This window comes from Leopardus geoffroyi, chromosome D1 (genome assembly GCF_018350155.1).
Source record: "Leopardus geoffroyi isolate Oge1 chromosome D1, O.geoffroyi_Oge1_pat1.0, whole genome shotgun sequence".
In the NCBI taxonomy this organism is placed as follows: Eukaryota; Metazoa; Chordata; class Mammalia; order Carnivora; family Felidae; genus Leopardus; species Leopardus geoffroyi.
In genome coordinates this window covers 88,299,823-88,319,272 of record NC_059329.1, presented here as the reverse complement: position 1 = coordinate 88,319,272, position 19,450 = coordinate 88,299,823, and the positions used below count along the sequence as shown (strand labels likewise).

Here is a 19,450-nt window from a genome sequence, read left to right as displayed (position 1 = left end):
CGGGGCCTGGCCTTGCACAGGAGAGCTCTGTGACCTAGTGGGAGAGGTCAGAGTCTCACGGAAGCACAGGGAGCCACCATCTAAAACGGCCTCGTTCCTCCTCCTGCTGTCTTCACCCAGTTACTTGGCATTTCGTCATCTGTGGGCACTGTGGGGATGGCACTAAACAGGACCGGGCCCCCTCCACCAGGAGACGGGACTACAAGAGAGCGATCAGAGAGTGATCTGTATGCATGGGGAGCACTGGGAGCACAGAAAAGGGGCATCTAACCCAAATCTGCAGAGGCCGTCAGGGACTGGGGCAGCTAGCCAGCCATCGGGAGCCCCAGGCAGGGGGAACTGTGCACACAGAAGCAGAGACCACAGTGTGTTCAAGAAATGTCCTCTGATCCAGTCTGGTTAGTGGTTCAGAAGAACATCCAGAAATGAGTCTGAAGCTGCCACAGGGTGCCATCGCATGAAGGGGTTGACCTTTAACCTATAGTACCATCGCTCTCACTTAGCCAGGTGTGGCTCCAAGTGCTTTGACTGTGTTCATCAGTTAAGCTTCATAGCACACCTAGGAGGTGTAGGTGTATTATCACCTCTTGATAGATGAAGAGTCAGAGGCACAGAGAAGTTGAGTAACTTACCCAAGGTCACACAGCTGGGAAGTGATAGAGCCAGGATTCAAACCTTAGGTTATGTGTGTGGAATGGTCAAGTTCGCATTTACAAAGCTCACTCGGAGGGTGAGGAAGGGACCAGAGGGGTCATGACTACTCCAGGGGACCAGTTAGGAGGCTGTTGAGAAATCCAGCTGTGTGATGACGGTGAGCGGCTGGTGGCCGTGCAGTGAGGGGAGGTGGACAGGACCTGGTGACCAACAAGGTGGAGGCGAGGCCCAGGGTCTGGCACAGGCAGCAGAGTTGGGGAGGGGAGGGTCTCTCCTTCCCTCTTTTCCATCCCTTGCTCCAAACTCACGTGGAGAAGGGGCAGCTCTAGACACTGCTTTGGCTAAGAAGCCCAAAGTCCGGGCATGCGGTGGGGTCAGGACCAGACATGGGAGGGCAATGCAGGAGAGGCAGCAGGGCCGGGGCCAGAGTAGGGGGAGGGCACGTGTGTGGACACGGTGCCCACTGCCATGTGGCTGCCCAGCCCGGAGGGGCTCCCTGGGAGGACATCCGTGTCGGAGCAGCCTTAGCAGCCCTTGACGACCTCTCGGGGCTATTGGGAGGGTAAATAGGGACATCAGGTCTAACATCCGTGGCACACGCAGGCCTGGGAAATGTGGGCTCTCTGGCTATAGAATTCTGCCACGTGGGGGAATGCCATCTCAGATGGAGCATCCAGATGCTGACCTCTGCTTTCCGGGCTTCGATCCGGGACCGGGGTTTCCTAACCAAGCTGGAAGTTTCAGGGCAGCCCCACAGTATCTCCCTGGCTTTCACAGCACTGGGAGGGAATGAGGGCAGGCGGGGGAAGGGGTTCATTAGGTTTGTTTTTTAGAGGAGGAAACAGGCCCAAGGAGATCTGAGCTATGTCATCCAAGAGAAAGATAATGCAAGACACATATGTAATTTAACATTTCCTAGTAGCCACATAAAAAAGCAGGAGATGGAGTGAAATTAATAATATATTAAACCCATGGTAGCCAAAATATTACATGTGATCAATATAAAAATTAGCAACTGTATTTTCATACCAAGAATGTAAAACATAAGCATTTGAAATCCAGTGTGTTTTTGACATCTCAATTCAGACCAGTCTTATTCCAAATACTTAAAAGCTAGATGTGGTCAGCGGCTATAGTGTTAGGGCCAGCCTAGATCTTGCCAAGGTCACTGCCGACAACCCCACCCGGGCCTTTGAGGACCGGCTGGTCTTACCTGGCTTCTGACCCCAGTCTTGTCCCGGCAGTATCTGCAGCCTCCTGGAGTCAGGTTCCTGGGGTCCTGTCCGGGACGGAAGGAGACCCTGCCACCCCCTCTGCAGCTGACGCTGCCTGGGGCCTTACCCAGAGCAGCCTGTCTGGACCCTCGGGCTGCCGGGCTGTGCACAATCAACCCATCTCTGCCTGCTGGCCACCCGCCTCCCGCAGCAAGGTTCCCAGGGAGCGGTTCAGCTCTGGCTTCCACAGACTAATATCCATTTAAGGGACTTCAGGGAGATCCACAGGCCACAGGTGGCTGGGCCTTGTCGAACCAACTCCCGAGCCGTGGGGCCTGGGAAGGAGAGCTGCAGGATTCCGGCCCATCTCACGGCCCACACCCCCAGGCCCCTTCTTGCTGAGGGGCTGTCCTGAGGCCACCCCTTAGCAAACAAGCCTAGGAGATCCTACCCGCACCACCCCCGCCCCCCCCCCCGCGCCTGCTCCACTCCCAGCGCTGGATCATCCAAGGCAGTCCTGCCGGCGTCCCAAACAGCCACTCTGTGCCCAGCACAGGAGACGGCACCTGAGGCGCACACCTCCTGGAGGGACAGACACCTCCATCTGTGCTCCAGCAAGGGCTGCTGGACCGAGGGAGCCTCCCCCGCCCCCCGCTCTGTGGGGAGGGACAGTCTCCAGGGACTGACCTCAGGCCTGGACAGACTGGCCATCTCCCCACTCTTCTCCCCCAGGGTTGGGCTGCTTCCTAGACCCTCTGGTGCCTCTTCCAGCCCGGGGCCGGCTCCTAACAGAGCCCGACTGTGCCGGCCGGAGCTGTGTTTACTTACACACTTGCCAGCTCCTTGCTGGGGCTGTTTCTGCAGCCAACCGGGGAGAATCATTTTTCTTTTTCCAACTGGGAACCTCCCAGGCTCCAGCGTGATGGCAGAGTTTGTGACAGACCGCAGTGAAATTAAATGTAGTTCCCCAGTCCTAGGCCACCTCATTTGATATATCCCAGGCCCTCTGTTCCCACAAGCCCCAGGTCTGGGCCAGGCAACGAGGTGACCTCTGGACCAGACCCGACCCCAGCTCTGAGCTTGCTGTCCAAGGGAACAAATCCAGGGGGCAGACAGGGTCTGGCTCTCACCTCCACGCTGGAGTTCTAGCACAGCCGGGAAAGTTGGAAGCAGCTTCTGAGGGTAGGCCCCTATTTAGAATTTAGGTAAGAAGAGAAATGAGCATTGTGCTGCTTAGAGTCTGGTGTGGGAGTCAGAAGACCCGAGTGACTTGAGCCATGATGCCTTCCCTCCTGGGGCCTCAGTTTCCCCATCTGTGAACAGCACCTTCCCTTCTGGGCTCACGGGGCTGTCATGAGGTTCAGGGTGAAACCATCCCGTAGAGGGAAGCTTGTCGTATATACAGGAAATCAAGAGGGAGAGTCTCGGGGCTGACCTGTAGAGACTGCACAAAATATCCGCTTCAGTGAGTGGGGATGTGCACGCATCCACATGGAGAGGGTGGAGGGCGCAGCCAGGCCCAGGGCAGAGAGTGGCACTCTGGTGAAGCCAGAGGACGTGGGTGCTGTGGGGCCATTTGGTGTTCATGCGGGGCCTCTTCCCGCTGCAGATGATGATGCAGTATTTGTACTACGGAGGAACAGAAGCCATGGACATCCCGGCCTCCGACATCCTGGAGGTGAGGTCCCGGTGCTGGGAAGGGCGTGGGAGCCAGTGCGCCCAACGCCCGGCTGCTGGCTCTCAACCCCGCGCTCAGAGACCTGGCATTGGAGAGCCAAGGAGGGGAGGTGGCCTCTTCGAGGACCTTCTGATTCCCTGCTGGTCCTTTCTCTTCTTGTGACAGGGAACCGGGTGCCCACCACCTCCTGGGCCATGCCTGGGGTGGGGGTGGGGGCTGGAAAGGCTCCCCTGTAGGGATAATGGGCCCAGGAGGATCAAAGGCAGGCAGCAGGTCCTCCCACTCACCTCCTCGCACTTAGAAAACAGAGCCCCTGCTGGCCAGGCGCCTGGGTAGAAGGTGGTGTAGACAAAGCATGCAGCTTATGATTGAAGATCTTCTGTGAGGTCAGGAATCCCAACCAGTGTCTGTCACCCATCCTCTGCCTTCCAAGGTGTCCCAGCAAATACCGAGGTGCTCTAGAACAGAAATAATCCGTCCTCAGACTTGACCTGCTGAGGCAGGCAGGGCCCCGAGGATTAGAACACAGGGCCCACTGCACGAAGCAGCTTTCTGTTCCGTGATGCCCCCATCCAAGGCCACCTTTTGCCTCCCTCCGCGCCCCCCCACAGCTGCTGTCAGCCGCCAGCTTGTTCCAGCTGGATGCCCTACAGAGGCACTGCGAGATCCTGTGCTCCCAGACCCTCAGCGTGGAGAGCGCCGTGAACACATACAAGTACGCCAAGGTGAGGACCCGCTGGGGCCTGGCCAAGAAACAGAGGCAGCTGGGCAGTACTTGCAGGGCAGTGTGAGGACTGGAGGGGGGCAGGAATGCTCTCTGGAGTCTGGGGTCATCGCTGTTCAGCAGCATGTAGCTCGGGGAAGAGCTTTCCAGCCAAGCGGATCCCAGTTCACATTCTAGCTGTGCCCCACCAGGCTGGGGGTGCCTGGGGCAAAAGGCTGAGCTTCTCTGAGCCCCATCACTTCCCCAGGTTCTGACCTGATTCTTACCCAACCTGTCCTCCTAAATCTTCCCCTTCCTTAGCAACAGCATGGCCCTCTGCTCAGGTGCCTAGACTCAAAACATGAGAATTTTATATACTTTATATATATGTAAATCTTTTTTAGTTTTCCTCATTTAGGTCAGCTCTTGTGAACACATCGACAGTCTGTCCGCTGGGCCTCTCCCGCCCCCTCTCTGGACCATGGCACTGGCCCAGCCTCTCCCTTTTTGGCTTTCACCCCATAGTCCACAGGCTTTTTGAAAAGCGTTAGGACCATGTCACTCCTCTACTTAACGCCTCCCCTCCCCCAAAGCTTCCTCCGCTTACAGACTAAATATCATGCTTCACCAAGCCCCTAGCACCCCACCCACCTCTCCCTTCACCCAGTGCCCTGGCTCGTTCTCCGCTCCCGCCTCCCCCGGGTCTCTTGTGATAACCATCCCCACCTCCAGGAAAGCACCTTCCGGAGCACCTCACAAAGCCCGCTGATTTCCCCCCCTCCCATAAGGCCCCTGCCACACGGCCATCACCTGCCCGTGCTTCCTCACAGCACTGACCTCCATCTGCCGTTACTTTGCTTGGTCCTCTGGTTTCTGTCTCCCCGAAGGAGAACATCAGCTCTAAGAGCACACTGCAGAGACCTGGACCTCAGAACCCGGTGCCCACTGCCTGGCTCAGAGCGGACACTTGATATTTCTGGAGTTAAAATAGTTACTGAGCACCTACCGGCTCAGTTGCCGGGCCTCGTGCCGTCTCCCTGACCCTGCCATTAGTAAGGGAGCTTCTGCCCCAGCAAGGATGACCGCCATTCAATGATGGCAGCAGTGGGAAGTAGGCAAAGAAAACGCTGGGGCCAAGAACAAGTGATGTTTCTGGTGGCACAGCTGGGATTTGAGCCCAGATTAGTCCAACCTGGAGGTGATGCTTATGGACGGAGTCCAGGTCAGGGGGGGGCCAAGGCCCGTGCTGGGCTTTGGCCCATGGGTAATATCTGGGGGAGGGTGGAGGGTGGTTTCGGGTGGGGCTGTGCCGGGGTCATGCTAAGGTTGTGGGTCTCACCCCCCCCCCCCACCCCCCACAGATCCACAATGCCCCTGAACTGGCCCTGTTCTGTGAAGGCTTCTTCCTCAAGCACATGAAGGCCCTGCTTGAGCAGGACTCCTTCCGGCAGCTCATCTACGGCCGCAACAGCAAAGTGCAGGGCCTGGACCCGCTGCAGGACCTGCAGAGTACCCTGGCCGAGCGCGTGCACTCCGTCTACATCACCTCCCGGGTGTGAGGGGGCTGGGCGCACACAGGTCGGCACACCCAGCCCCCTCTGGGCCAGGGCTCTGTCTCTAGGCATCCCAGCGGGTGTGAAAGGCTGGGAGCAAGTGCTTCCGGGCCATCTGAACGAGTATGTAGCCAGGGTCTGTGGATGGGTCGTTGCCCCATGGAGGGGGCCGGGGCGCTGGCTGAGGCCCTCCTGGAGCCAGGCTCATGGGACTCAGTTTCCCCCTCTTTCCCCAGACCTCCCCTCTGGTGGTGATCTGTCCTTGCACAGGTAGATGTGCTCTGAGCCCTCCTGTCACTGGGCAGCCGCACCTTCAACCCTCTGCCCCCAAGCTGTGTCTGCTTGACTAGTGATGGGCAGACAAGGTCAAAAGGTGGCCCTTCCCCCACCTGCAACCCCCATACCGTTTGCACCTTGAGGGCTGCCGTGTACTCACCCTCTTGTGCTCCCCTCCTGGAGATCTATGGCTGATCCTGATTCTTCCCGCTTGAAATAGGGCCTGGAAGGCACGGTCAGAAGCTAACTACCCGCAGTCCCCACGCCTCCATAAGCTCGGACGGTCCCAGCTGGGGCTCCTGGAGGTACAGGCATCCTGATGAATGTAGAGAATGTATACTCTGGGCCTCAGGCCACTTCATGCAGAAGCTGGTATTTTTTTCTCAACATCACGTCAGAAAGGCTGTCCAAATCCCTGAACTTATTCCTCAAGGCTGTGCCTTCAAAGGCTTGATGTGAGCCTCCAGGGGGCCTGAAGATCCCCGCACAGAGGGTCACTCAGTCCTATTCTCTTTGGTGTCTAGGCCGACAGAGGCCCTCCTTTGGGGACCACGAACCTGCTCGGTTAGTGGTAGAGCAGTTCCCCAACTGATGCCTTCAGAGCTTTCAGTCTAAGCGCAGGGTGGCATGGAGGAGTCCGGGGGCCTCAGCCCATGCTGCTGCTGTTTTTAGGGGCCCATTCTGAAACCCCAAGCCTAGATTTAGGCTGCCTCTGTGGGCTCAGGAAGCAGACCCCTAAATGTACCCCTGGCTGAGTCCTCCGACTTGGGCTGGAGAGGGGGCACCTCTCACTGGGAACTGCGGTCCTGGGGGTAGAAAGGGTGGGGCAGTGGTGGGAGGGAAGGGGCGGGAGAAGGCCTGCTGCTTCTCACCTACCTGCTCCGGGCCTGCTGTAGGCCCCGGGCTTCCCTAGGTGGAGGGGCAGCATCGGGCTGGACGCTTGTCATATTTATGGACCAGACACTGGGGGAGCATTCCGGACAGCTTGCTCCGGGTGTAGCCTTCTTCAGGCTGTCTGGCTGCACCTTAGAAACTATTTATTCACCAAAAGCCCTGGGCACTTAAGGAGGTGTTACTTTGGTTACCTTGAAAAGCCCCTGGGGGCTTGCAATCTTGGAAAATATTTTCGACTAGCTGCTTGAGCTGGATGTACAAAGGAATAGGCGTTATTTTATTGCTGTAATATTGTATGATACTGTAACTATACATTAATGTTGTCACTTATTGTAAATGTACCATGGTTTTATTAACAATAAACACTTGTTAACAATGACCTTGGTCTCATCACTCCTGATAGAGGGTTGCTCAGAGCTGGAGAAGAGCCCATTTAGGACCAGGAAGAGAATCCAGAGCTAATTCTCTGGTTACTCAGGCTTCCTGCCAAAAGCCGGGTTGAGGCTACCCCCTACTCACCTCACCCAGGACCTGAGCCTCCATCCGTCCCCCAACACCGGGCTCTGGTGTTCCTCTTCCATCAAATGAAGTAGCTGATAAGAGAAAATCATTCCCGTGTGTTGAGTACATGTGCCATTGATCAGGACGGAAAAGGTGTTTGTGTGGAGGGACTGGAGCCCACAGACAGGAATACGATGGCTGCAGGGGCTTTTCTGGTCTCCCCTGAGCCCACACCACCCCCACGGCCCTCACGTGAGAGCTGTTGTTGGGGTTAACAGTTGCTTGCAAACTTTGGACAGTCTAAGCCTGTGTGGCCCAGCAAGGTGGAGGCAGGGTGTTTGCCACCTGGTAATGGAGAACAGTAAGCTGGCGACTGGGGTCCAGAGGTCTTCTGGGACCAGTTGTTTGTTTCAGGTACAAAGTCCAGGCAGAAATAAAGGTTTTTTAAAAATGGTACCTGAGGCAGGAAAAAAAATTTCTAAGGTCACTAGAAACATGGACCCAAGTGCTGTGGTTCAGTAACTGATAGGCCAGAACTCAGGAGTTGGGGGACAACATGAAGACCTCATGGGGTCAGTTGGGGTTGGTCTGCGAAAGGCCTGATGACCAGCTTTGCGGCGTGGGGCCCTGGCACCAGTGGTGAGAGGACTGCGTGGGCCCACAGCGCCCTCTGGGGGCCACAGGGAGGAGGTGTACCCCTTGGCGCCATCATTCTGGGCAGAGGCCCTTGTGAGGGAGGACGGGGGTTGTCCCTGCCCGGCACTTGCCATCTGCAGTAACTACCCTTCAGGTGTCTGTGTCCACCTTCCCCACAAGTCTCTCCCCTCCCTCCCCCCTGTAGGATGCACCTCCGTCAAGTACCCAGGGAGCTCAGCCATTTTCTCTTTTGGGGGCAGGTCAAAGAGAAGGCCACGTTAGGGAGGGATGGGTCCCCTTTGAGCCCACGTGTAGCAGAGCACACTAAGGAAGCGCTTCAATCACAGAAATCGGGGCTAGAAGTGACCTTACCCCTGGTGGCTGGGCCGCCTCCTCAGGGCCACCGCTCCAGAGCACGGGGGCCTCTCTCCTCCAGCTGTCCGCTTCAGCTAACAGCAGCCAAAGGCAGGCTGGAGGAGAGGAAGGTGAACTTTTTCACGGGAGTCCCTGGGAAACAAGGGGCTGAGAGCGTCAGTTCTGTACAGTGGGACTGCGTTCTCCAGCCGCCCCACAGTCAAGAAGAGGCTGGCACTTGGCATCTGGAGCCTGGGCCTCGTCCCCACAGGAAACTCCTCCAGGCGTGAGGGTCCCCCGCATTCCTGCTCCTGCTCTTCCCTTTCCTTTGCTCTCTGCTCGTTGCCCAATGATAGCCAGACACCAAGAGCATGGAAACTTTTTCCTCAGCTGAACCACCTACAGCCCCGTAGGAGACCCTCAGGCCTTCCCTTTCCTGCCACCCCACCAGCTGCAAACTCCACAGGACATTTCTCCTTTAACCAACCTGTTTACAGAAAGGGGCATCCGCTTCTTCCAAGGCTGATGTCTGACCCTCCCATTCAGGCCAGAGGGATTGCAGCCCCGCCCCTCCTCCAGGCCTGCAAACTGGTTGCTGGTGTTAAAGGCCCTCAGATAATGAGTCTACATTTTTCCAAGGTGACGATCACTTATTCCCCCCCCCCCCCCCCCCCCCCCCCCCGCCCATCTCAACAATGCCTTTGTGTCCACCTCCCGGTCACTCTGGAGTCCTTGGGGACTGCCGGGGCCAGATGAGCAGTGGAAGCACTAGGCCAGCATTAACCCCCTCCCAGCTCAGGAGGATGGAGACCATTTAGGAATCTTCTTTGTTCAGGCTTCTTCAGCCCCGTTCCCGTCCTGGTGACAGCATTCCTAGCCAGCCTATCTGAATTCATTTCTCCAATGAGATTTCCTGAGACAGCCTAGCTTTACAGATGTCACTGTCTGGGGGCCAGATGGTGAGGTCTGGGGGAGGTGTGCTTTTTCAAGTTTGGAGGGGAACCCAAGATCACAATCTCAAAGTGCAGGGACCTGTTTAAGAACATACCCTTTGCAAATTAAAGGGCCAAGGCACAATGTTCACTTCCTCTTTGTGTGCAAAGGGGAAGGCTGTCTCCGAGAAGAATGACCTTGTTGGAAGCCACAGAAACGGACAGGTCTGACCACAAAGTGCATCATCTCCTGCCCCCCAAGTGGGGCTCTTCAGCTTAGGTTGTTTTAGAACAAAGCCAGTCTTACCAAGTCTTACTAAGCTTGCGTGTCACTGAGCAGCTCCCCTGGTTATGCAGATGCAGGCCACACAACCCAGAGACTTCTAGAGCACTTGCCATACACCAGGCCCCACTGTCCGCTCTTCACACTCAGCTCCACTCGCTCCTCACAACGGTGCATGAGGTGGGAATGGTCATTACCACTTGCGTCTCACAGATGTGGGCCCGGACAGCAGGTGGAGGGAAAGTGGCGTGCCCAAGGTCACAGTGGGGCTCAGGGCAGAACAGTGTTGCAGCCCGGAGGTCTGACCTCAGAGCACCTCTCCCTGCATCCTGGAGCAGAGCATAAGCCAGGCTTCGGGGTGGGAGGTGCCATGCAAGGGCTCGGCCGATCTGGGCCCCCATACGCATGGGAAGACATGGCTTAAGACAATAGTTTTAAGAAACCATCCAGCTCTGACCACTTGGGATTCCGACTTTGATTTTAAGTCACTGTCTGAGAAACTTAACAGAAACCCATGGGGGAGGGGAAGGAAAAAAAAAAAAAAAGAGGTTAGAGTGGGAGAGAGCCAAAGCATAAAAGACTCTTAAAAACTGAGAACTGAGGGTGGATGGGGGTGGGAGGGAAGGGAGAGGAGGTGATGGGTATTGAAGAGGGCATCTTTTGGGATGAGCACTGGGTGTTGTATGGAAATCAATTTGACAATAAATTTCATATAAAAAAAAAAAGTCACTCTCCTAAGAAAATCCTTTAGAAGATAGGCTCGGGCACTCACCTGAAAAACAAGCGGATCAAAAATTCTCGTTGCCCCTCTCATTGAACTCTCCTGCTGGCCTAACAGGGGGTCTGTGGACAGGAACCTGTGGATCCAGGAGACGAAAGACCCCTAAACCTATGTAGGCAAGGTGCAGGGGTCACCAGTCCAGGCCGAATTTGCTCTCCTTGCTGTGGGTGTGAGTCCTGGGAGGTGTACATTTAATCCTCTTGGTCCAGAAGTTCCCCTTCCAGGAAGCTGGATTACACACCTTTCGCTGAGGAAAGGGTCTTTGGACTCATGGAAGACCAGTCCTTTTAAGTTCTATGAAAATCTGAGGAGGATCAGTAACCAAAGCTCGAGGCTGACGCAGCCAGGGAGCCGCAGGGCACAGGGAGACAGCAGATCAGAACAAGAGCACGACTGAGCCGACTTCCACCTTGAGCATTTCTCACCCTCAGTGACAGGGATAAGGAACAATCCTACAGAAACCAGCAGAGGCCCTCAGGGTCAAGGTTTCAATACACAGTACTGGGTTTAGAACCAGAAAGTAGATACCATGAAACAGCATACCAAAGTATGCGTGAAGTCACCACACAATTCCTGTACCCAACAGAAGGGACCCGATGACCTGATGAAGCTTGGAGGAAACGCACAGCTAGCTAGCTTCCCGGAACCACAGCATGTCCCTCAGAGGGACCACAGTGAGCACAGTGGGTGCCGGCCACTCTCCCAAAGGCTTTTGGGTCATTGGTAAGCCCTGGCCCCTGCTCGCCCTCGGCCTCAGTACCAACTCCGTCCGGAGATTACCGGGCAGCCAAGCCCCACCAGGAGAAACAAGGCAAGGCACCACTCCCACCCACACGGGGTCAGTGAGCACCCACAGGCAGTTGGTCTTTCTAGCTTGTTATTTATTAAAAATAGATTCTCTATCCCTCCTTCATCCCTGCTAGCAAAATGGTCTTGCACATTTTTTCCCAAATAGATGAAATAACAGATCTGGGGACTCAATGCCATAGTCTTCTCCTAAATGAAGAGCTCAAGCTCTCCAGGGACACAGGGCAGCAGGCCTGTGGAGCCAGGAGAGGAATGCTTCACGGCAGAGCAAAGCCCAGCGCACAGAACAGTGACCTGCTGCGGCCACGTGGTTGGACCAGAGCTCCTGCTGCTCTAGGCCACGACGAGAGGCCCAGGGCTCCATCAGGGGCCTCCTGAGCATCACCAGAAGGCTGTGCATTTAATGTCTGAGAAAGGACAAGAGTCAGCGTGGCTCCAACAGGTGGGAAGGGGCCAAAACAGCTGGGCCCAGAGCAAAGTGTGAACTTATGGGGGAAAAAAGACCTGGACAGGGGGAGGGGAGGCAGGCCCTCAGCAGCACCAGAGGTTTGTCCAACCGTCCAGTTCTAAGCGGACCAGCACAGAAGGGACGTCGCCTTAAGCCAAGCTTGGCCCATGGACTGAACTCCTGGGCAGCTTCTGGGTCTGATGGGGACTTCGTTGCTTTTAACATCCAGGCCGCCACCCGGTCCAGCCAGAGACAGGTCAGCACGTCAGACTCCTCTCCTTACGCGTCAGCCACGGATGCCCACCTTCCTATTTCTTCCGCTTCAGTTTCATATCTTTTTTATTCTTCATGTCTCTATTTTTCTTCAACTTTTTGTTCTGTTTGGGTTCTTGTTTGGCTTCCAGCTTCCTTTTCTTGTCACTAGAGAGACAAAAAAAAAAAAAAAAAAAAAAAAAACAAACCCACAAATAGAAAGAGAAAATGAAATATGCACAGATCTGTAACATCTTTCAGACTGCTTTGCTTCAGGCTTGCTTTGCTTTGTCTGAAAACGGGTTTTCACCATCTGAAACATTAATGAGACAGAAACGTTCTCTGCAAGCCTACCTGCACGCCAGACACTGTGCTGGGGGGAACATGCCGACCAGTTCCTGCCCTGACCGGGCTCTTCCTTGGAGGAATAAATCTCTCTTAACACCTGAAATCTGAATTCCCTTTGGATTGCTGTTCATTCTCCCCTCCCACCACTCAAAAGCAGACATATTATCCCACGGACCCTGTGGATAGTCTCTAATACAAAGCAGGACTCTCCCAAGAACACCCTGTAATACTTTCCAGCGCGGTAGTATTTTATTTTTCCTAAATGAGAGAGAAACCGAAAGGAGTAGGAACTCAGGTTACACGTTTCAGCTGGCCAGGGGCGGCCTCGCTGACAGCTTAGTACTGGAGTCATTCGGCAAAGGACTACCGCCTTCCTTCCCTTTTACAGGTTAAAGATTCTCTCCAGTGGCATTTCGTCCTGGGAACAAACACCTCCCTATGACGAGAGAGCAAACAGTTCCATCCACAGACCACTACCATCACCTGAACGAAATGACCTCTCAAAAAAGAAAAGCAAGGCCTCAAAGAATACGATGACAGGTATCAGTGTTTTTATCTCCAAGAGTAGAACTGACTCAGAACTTCAAGCAGATCTGCCACAGAGGCCAGTGAAAGCAGGAGGCTCCTCACCAGCAGCCAAACGGCACAAACGGCAGGAAAAGCCAAGCTCCGAGGGACATGGAACCAGCGGGGTCCACACCAAGCACACGCCCCAGCCTTTTGTTCCAGTCAAAGCCACCATGCTCAAGGCCAGAGCCATCACAGGCCCTGTGCGTCATCTGCTATCCTGGCCAAACCAGAAACTAGGACACGATGACAGTGAGCTCTCGTGCCACATCTGAGAGCATCCGGGGATTGAGGCTGGCAGCACTGCTGGAACCTTCAAAATGCCACAGTAACTTTATGGAGACTGCAGGAGACAGTATCTGATTTCTGGGATCTCTAGTTCCTAGAGTCACAAGACTTCTTCTTTCCAAATCTATCCCTCAAGGGAACCTATCCTATGGCAACGCCAAGAACTCACCTCCCCACTAACTCCAAACCAGCTGTGGAAGTTCATCTCCAGAGGCCAAGGGCAGGGGAAACCTCATTCTCCTCCCCAGGAACTCCAATATAGGTTCAGGCCCGAGAAGCCATGATTTACAAATGCCCCCCTCTGCAGAGAAGCAGCTGGAAGGGGAGGTTTTCAAGCAGGGCCTCCTGGGATCCCCAACTCTTCCAGGTGGGCCCCAAGGGGGAAACTGTTTTCACAACAGTACAAACACACTGTCTGCCCCTCACTTTCACTCTCACAGCTGTCCAGTCTTCCAGAAGCTACGAGGTGTGCGATGGCACCAGAATGAACGCAGAAGCAGAGGAGTCAGCTGCTATTAACCCAGACAGCGTTTGCAAAATGTAAATGTAAAACAACGCCACTCTTAAGATTTTTGTGGGCAAAGGCTATTTTTCTAAACAACAAAACCATAATGAGTCCATGATTGTTAATTCTGGATGAATTTTTTAACATCTCAGTTTACTTCTAACATGGAAAATATTGATAGATATAACCCTCATAAACAAAAGTCCCTTGGGGGCCCTCAATTTTTATGATGCAAAGGAACTCTAAGACCCAAGACTTGGGGAATCACCAGCTTCAAGCAAGGGGAATATAGCAGGTAAAACTCCAGCCTCAGCAGTGGACACACCTGGTCCTGACCCCGGCTCAGCCTCTTACTGGCTGGATGCTTCTTGGGAAGTTACTTAACACCCTGGAGCCTCGGTCACTTCATTTTTAGAGCAGTGCTGCTAATAAAGCAGCCACCGCCGTTGTGAGGGTGCACAAGACACCACACTGATGCCCACAAGAGCCCCATGGCCCTGCCTCATCTGTAGGAAATACAATACCAAAGGAGCTACCCTCAAGGAAAGAGTAGTGATTTTGTCCCTCAAAGCTTTTGCTTCGACCTATTTCCTAATGAAAGTCACTAGAGGAGCTGAGAGACCAGAAAGCCTCTCCTGCCAGAAGTCTGTTGGGCCCTCACCTCTTCAGGCTGACAATGGAGGCATTCTCCCCAGCTTTGTTCAAAACTTCATTCCATTCTTCATCATCTCCACGGATTATGTATCTAAAAAAAAAAAAAAAAAGGAAATCTCAAAGCCTGCTCAAAAGAAGATAGTGACAACATTCTCAGCAGACATGGCCCATCACAAAGGCCCGGCCAGCCGCACCAGCGTGAGCAGCAAAGGGAAGGGGCACTTGCACACTAGGGAGCTTCATGGGAGCAAGGAGGGCCACAGGGCCTGCCAGGAGTCATACTCTCACTAACTGTCCAGCAGGGGGAGCCTCCTATGGCCCCACAAGCATCTTGCTCACTCCCACCTCAAGAGGCATGTGCCCACAGGCCCCGGAATCGTGCCTCCCTGCCCCACTTCACCCCACCTCTCTCAAGCCAGCAGCCCCAGCAAGTCAGGGTTTTGATAACTGTGAATTGAGGGCAGAGCTCAAAACCCTGCCCAGGGACCTCCAGGGTCCTCCATCTCATGTGTCCAACAACCACCATTTCTAAAGGACTCAGTCAGGGGGCTACAGGTCAACGAAGCTCAGAGGCCACTAATTCTAGAAACATCATTTACATCAACCCACAGAGTGGACACCATTACAGCTGAAGCTCAGAGGGACTAGGAGTCCTAGTTCACAGAAGGTTCCAGAACAAGTGGTTTTGGTTTATTTGTGGGCAGTAGAATCCTTTCTTGAATCAAGTTCACATGTAAAAGCCAAACAGAGAAAAGCAGCCATTGAAAACGGATGTTCATCAATTAGCACCCCTCCCTGGGGACCTGAGGGAACATCCTCAAAATATGCAGAGTGAGTTAGGGAGATTTTAGCTGTCTGGCTTCTAAAATGGTGCCATGTGACAGCTGCCAGGGCACCCGGATGTGGATCAGAAGGGGGCTGCAGACAGGTCCCCAGGGTCCTCAAGGCCAAGGCGGAGCCTCCACTCCCCATGAGCGGCACGGGGGGCCTTACTGAGAGAGGTCCATGTTCTTCAGCTTCCCCACTTCTTTCTTGTGTTTCTCCTGGAATTCCTTTGCTGCTTCATCCTGCGGTCAAAGCCCCAGAGACAGAGCAGGTCAGAGCCGAGCAGAGGACAAATGACAGAAAAACAGGGCATGGTATCACTATGAGAGCAGACAGCTCCTTCTCCTCGGTTCACCCCCTTCCCTGCCATCAGAGGCAGCTCTTACTAAAAGAATATCAAATGTGTGTTTGCAAAAGACTGAAAGGACAAACAAGCTGTCAGTAGCAGTGCTGGACTGCCTGCACGCACGCACTCGAGGGGCATCGCATGTCGGGGAGCAAGAGCGCGAGCACACGCAGGCCAGGGGGACTCCGTTGCGTCAGGGCGGAGGACTCTCCCCCCAGGGCGACAGGTGCACCTCCGACATTCCCACGCTTTAAGCGGGTCCTACCAGGTCATCACTGAGGGTCTTCATCGTGGGCTCCATAACCACATCCTTCACTGCCGCCATCTGCTCCTCTATGGCCCTCTCCTGCACTTCATTAAATAGCTGCAAGACAACAGCCGAGAGATGAAGCGGAGAGGCAGCTGGGACCCTGTCACTCACTACCGAGTCACTTAGCACACACTTCACATGGGCAAGAGTGCACACCTTCACGGTAAGAGTAGAAAAACACAGACTGGAAGATAGCAAATTCCTAACAGTAGTGCCGCCCCTGGGAGAAAGCACAGGAACATTCCATATAGAGCTGAAGCCCCCTATTTCTCCATGTGAGAGCGAGAGTGAGTGAGTGAGTGAGTGTGAAGATCTGCAACAAATACGGCCAAACGTTAACATCTGTTTGTTTTAGGGCAGGGAGTGAGTTTGTTGAATTATCTGAAACAGATCAAAACTCTGCCTTCAGATGACATTACCTTCACCACTTTGCGGATGATCCGGTTGAAAAGTCCCATCAACTGGCCTGAGGGCAGCTCAATCTCCTTTTCCAGCTGATCCACAGACTTGTGCTGGAGGCCAATGCCTAAGAGAAGAGCCTGGAGGATGGAAAATCTGCTGGAGTGGCCACTAGGACAGGCCCTTACCCATTAAAAGGGCACGGAGAACCAGTCACTTTCTTTTGACCAAAGCTATATGCCACAAAATATCGACTGGTATGGTCTGTTCTGGCATCTTCTCTTTCACCCTGTTACTGAAACCACCAAGAAATGCTTCTTCCTCCTGAAATCCCCAAACTGATTATCCTGACAAACAGCTGCTTCACAGCTGCATTTTAAATTACACAGTGCCCTTGAACCTCTGCTAAGGTAGAGTTAGAATCAAGGCAATGTGGTGGGGTGGGAAGAACGTGGGTTCAAACTGCAGCTCTTCCTCTGACTGTATGGCCAGGCACGTGAGTCAACTTCAGAGCCCAAGTGTCCCCCCACCTGTAAAACGGGGAGAACACTACCCACTGATCAGAACCGTAAGGAATTAAATGCACAAAATTACATCAGAGCATCCAACTGAATGGACACACAAGCAGCAGGTAACCTACTGACTGGGCCGCAGACAGGGACAGGTCCCCCAGCTGGTTTAGGAAATACATCCGGGAGACGGCCGGGATCAGGTCCATGATGAGATGATAGTCCACCATGTTCCGTGAGTACATCTCCAGCCTCTTCAGGTCATAGGGGAGGAAGAGGGCTTCCAGTTCGGCCCGGCACAGTGCTGTCCAAGCAACAGAGCCAGACACGTTAGAGCAGCCGGACGTCCTTGCAAGGCCTGATGGGGTTCCCAAGTAACACACAGCGGTCCCCTGGTGGCGCCCTAACAGCTGCTCCTCCACAGGGCCTCCTCTGGGCCAGCCCTGACCTTTCTCTTGCCAAGGGCAGGCGGCCTCAGGCCACGCAGGGAGGGGGGACGGTTGGCATGTCACCCTTGCTCAGAGTTCCACGCCAGCGCATCAGACCAAGGAAAGGCTCCAGCGTCCCAGGGATAGAGGAGCACAACACTCCTTCCCCACTTTGCCACTTCTCCTCAGGACCCAGCTTCACAGAAAGTGTGTATGCTCTGCCCAGTTTGAGGAAAACAGATTTTTCCATTAAAATATAATTGGCAAAAAAAAAAAAAAAAAAAAAGAAAAAAAAAGGTACACACACAACCAGCAGCAGAAAAAACCTACAGCTATTAATACTAATGATCCATTACACTTTTTAATATTTTAAATATTCCAACGGAATTTACATGTCCAAAGCACTTCCCATGTGTCAGCCACAGGAGGAGGAGCACATATTATTACAAATTTCATAAATGAGGACAATGAGCCTGAGAATTGAGCTGGTTACCCTAGCTCACAGAATTTAAATCAAGTTCCACAATTAACTAGCTATATGAACTTATTTGACACCCGAGGTCTTGTTACAAAGATGGAAAGTATTGTGGGTGCCAGGTGCCCCTAAGGCAGAGCGGGGCCAGCTGGGGCAAAGGCGGGAAGGGGGGGTCAGTGGGAGATGCAGGCCGGGGGCCCATCCCTCAATTCTTAAGCCAGCCTTCCTGGACCACCACGCCCACCTCCTGCCTCCACAAAACCAAGCCACTACCAGCCCTCTGCGCCAGCCCGAGTGGCTCACCTGGCTGTGCTGGCTTCCCGATGTTCCTGTTCTGAATGATGTTCAGAGCCAGGGGAGGCGAGAAGGTGCCGAACTGGTAGGACAGCAGGGCTAGGAACCGCCTTCGGAAGTCTGTGGAGGACAATCGCACAGAGTCAGAGGTCTGGGGGCCGCCTGCCTGTCACCTGTCTCCCTTCTACTCTAATTTACCTTTCCAAAAGGCCGGGAGCCAGGCTCCCTGGTCAGCCTCATCCTCATCAGTCAGTGTCTTCAGCATGATGCACGAGTGTTCTCCAGTCAGGTCATTCTGGAAACACAAATGCCTACTTTGTACCAAGAACACCCTTTTCTGAGGAAGCTGTCATTGTTGGAGGGCAGGGAGACGCAGCGCTTCCAGAGGCGTCTCCTTCCTCTCAGCTAGGAGAGCCCCCCACACACTGCCTGCACGTCCACACAGCCTCATTTCCCGCATAACAGCTGTCAGAGGCCCCTCGGTTCTGTGACTTCCTAGCAGGTGCCGCAGGAGTGGAGCAGAGCAGTTCAGATCGTCCGAGCACAAGGTCTGCTCCAGATCCACGGAAGTGAGCCACTCGCACGCCATCAGGTCAGATTCTGAACTCTGAGTCATTACAGCTTAAACTCCACATGATCCAATCAACAGGTTTGGGGTAACTTACAAAACTTTCTCTAGGTGCTAAACTTTCTCAAGTTTCTCTAGGTGCTAAAATAGTGAACATAGGTCTTTATGTTTTTATTACATAACAACCACAAACCCCACACAATAGAAACATCTACTGGATTTTGACCAAAGAACACTCACATAGCAAAATACCCACACCATGTCACAAATGAGTGGCATACCGCACAAGAGCACAGGGATAAACCGTGGTCTATGCTGAACTCAGTGGTCTGCACAAACCTCACAGCCGACCAGCAAATTTAAGCCCAGCCTCAGCCCCACTCACTGACAAGGACCCAGCCCACCTGGGAGCTGCTGTGCCCACACAGAAGCAGCCGAACACCCGGTGGTCTTCACCAGGCCAACTTTAAACTCTCAAATGGGCACCGCCCATGGAAACTGGGGACTTTGTGCACTCCAAAACAATCAAACCTCCAACGCCCCTTCTCTCAGCCTCCCATCTGGGAAAACAGAACTTCGTCCTCCCAGCACCAACCCAACCAACTGACCCACACCTTCTGTGCCCAAACTTTCTGCCTTCCCTGTTGCTGTGAAGGATGAGGTGGCCACCTCACCCCCTGCACCCAGGGTCCTACTCCCCCTACCTCGAGGTCTGCAATCAGCCCCTGTCACCTGAACTACGATTTGTGTGATCTCTACAGAATCATACCCTGCAGCAAACAACCATGTTCTAGAATCTCCCACCAGATAAACTCCCCTGAATGCCAGTCTCCCTGCAGCTACCTTGTTTCTCTGCCCCTTTCACTTCCCATATGAATCATCTATTTCCTCACTTTCCATTCTCTCCAGTTAGGATGAGCCCTGAGCTCTCCAGGAGCTGCCTTCCTTCTAATCACCATTGTCCTTTG

General features: G+C 53.9%; 2 protein-coding genes and 2 long non-coding RNA genes across 6 annotated transcripts in view; 1 reads left to right on the top strand and 3 right to left on the bottom strand.

The window, feature by feature from the left end:
• Positions 1-7,351, top strand: part of ABTB2 (ankyrin repeat and BTB domain containing 2) — a 175,630-nt gene extending 168,279 nt beyond the window's left edge. For both annotated transcript variants that reach the window (XM_045484920.1, XM_045484921.1), the window contains exons 15-17: positions 3,478-3,546; positions 4,158-4,271; positions 5,611-7,351. In XM_045484920.1, coding sequence (XP_045340876.1) covers positions 3,478-3,546; positions 4,158-4,271; positions 5,611-5,808 — 381 coding nt within the window. In that variant the 3' untranslated portion in view covers positions 5,809-7,351. The remainder of the gene's footprint in view (positions 1-3,477; positions 3,547-4,157; positions 4,272-5,610) is intronic.
• On the bottom strand, positions 1,597-3,716 carry LOC123601574. Its single transcript, XR_006714166.1, has 2 exons — positions 3,304-3,716; positions 1,597-3,058 (listed from the first exon to the last, which is right to left on the bottom strand). It is a non-coding gene; the product is annotated as an uncharacterized LOC123601574 (long non-coding RNA).
• LOC123601573 lies at positions 7,345-10,242 on the bottom strand. Its single transcript, XR_006714165.1, has 3 exons — positions 8,951-10,242; positions 8,482-8,616; positions 7,345-7,565 (listed from the first exon to the last, which is right to left on the bottom strand). It is a non-coding gene; the product is annotated as an uncharacterized LOC123601573 (long non-coding RNA).
• A 1,080-nt stretch (positions 10,243-11,322) lies between these two features.
• The window catches only part of NAT10 (N-acetyltransferase 10), a 35,194-nt gene continuing 27,066 nt past the window's right edge, over positions 11,323-19,450 (bottom strand). For both annotated transcript variants that reach the window (XM_045484918.1, XM_045484917.1), the window contains exons 22-29: positions 18,113-18,209; positions 17,924-18,034; positions 16,849-17,021; positions 16,229-16,348; positions 15,765-15,863; positions 15,322-15,395; positions 14,336-14,419; positions 11,323-12,134 (exon numbers count right to left, since the gene is read on the bottom strand). In XM_045484918.1, the coding sequence (XP_045340874.1) occupies positions 12,023-12,134; positions 14,336-14,419; positions 15,322-15,395; positions 15,765-15,863; positions 16,229-16,348; positions 16,849-17,021; positions 17,924-18,034; positions 18,113-18,209 (870 nt within the window). In that variant the 3' untranslated portion in view covers positions 11,323-12,022. The remainder of the gene's footprint in view (positions 12,135-14,335; positions 14,420-15,321; positions 15,396-15,764; positions 15,864-16,228; positions 16,349-16,848; positions 17,022-17,923; positions 18,035-18,112; positions 18,210-19,450) is intronic.